The sequence below is a fragment of the Poromitra crassiceps genome (assembly GCF_964638095.1).
Source record: "Poromitra crassiceps genome assembly, chromosome: 11".
Lineage (NCBI taxonomy): Eukaryota > Metazoa > Chordata > Actinopteri > Beryciformes > Melamphaidae > Poromitra > Poromitra crassiceps.
The window spans coordinates 22068480-22069340 of record NC_139643.1 but is presented as its reverse complement, the minus strand read 5'-3'; the positions used below and the strand labels follow the sequence as shown (position 1 = coordinate 22069340).

The following is an 861-nucleotide window of genomic DNA, read 5'->3' as shown; positions in this document are numbered from 1 at the left end:
TCCCGCAAGACCCCTGCCGGCTGGCGTCTGCGCCCCAGCCCCGTCACCACCCTTACCCCGGGGCTCACCACCAGGGCATGGCCGACTCCTGGACCGGCTACTACCACCACCACCACCACCACAGCCACCAGAGCGCCACTTACCAGGGCCACCAACAACACAACTCCTCCCACGGCAGAATGGCGGCCGACCTGGAGATGGAGAGCATACCTAACGGCCTGGACTGTGACGTGGACTCCATCCTCCTCAATGACTTCATGGACACGGAGGGCATGGACTTCAACTTTGACGGCTCTCTGTCCCAGGGCGTGGGCATGGGGATGGGCATGAGCATAGGGGCGTTCGCTTGCCCCCCGCAGGCGCACGGCGCCCAGAGCTGGGTGCCGGGGTGAACCCCGGGGGCCCGAAGAAGGCTCGCACACAGACACGACAGGAAGGAGCTGGCCCACCGGGCCGGGCTGCAGGCGCTGGTGGGTCCGGCTGGACCCTTTGGACTGACTGACTGTGATTCTGTTTCTCTGAGACTGTAGAACGAAATCCGTGTTGTCATTTTGTTTCCCGGGGACTCCTCCCTTTAACGTCCCCCCCCCCCTCACATCTTTCTCCCCCCTGTTTTGAATACCCTCTGTCTCCATATTGAGCCCCCCCCCCCCCCCCCCCCAATGCACACCGTGCTAACGCCCCCCCAGGTTCGTGTCCTTCAGTTTGTTTGCTCTCCTCTCAGTCCTATCCTGCCCGTCATAAGCTCTCAAGCACTTTACATCCACATTTTCATACAGATGCAGTAACACAAAGACCAGGGGAAGTCACAGTGTGCGTTGGCTTAAGTTTAATGTATGCAATCCACTTTACAGTATTATT

At 59.8% G+C, this 861-nt stretch overlaps 1 protein-coding gene across 1 annotated transcript in view; it reads left to right on the top strand.

The window, feature by feature from the left end:
- The window catches only part of foxo6b (forkhead box O6 b), a gene marked incomplete at its 3' end in the record, with an annotated part of 72614 nt that extends 72222 nt beyond the window's left edge, over nt 1-392 (top strand). The window contains exon 4 of the mRNA XM_083645711.1: nt 1-392. This exon is cut by the window's left edge and continues 1059 nt beyond it. Coding sequence (XP_083501837.1) covers nt 1-392 — 392 coding nt within the window.
- Between the last annotated feature and the right edge of the window lie 469 nt (nt 393-861).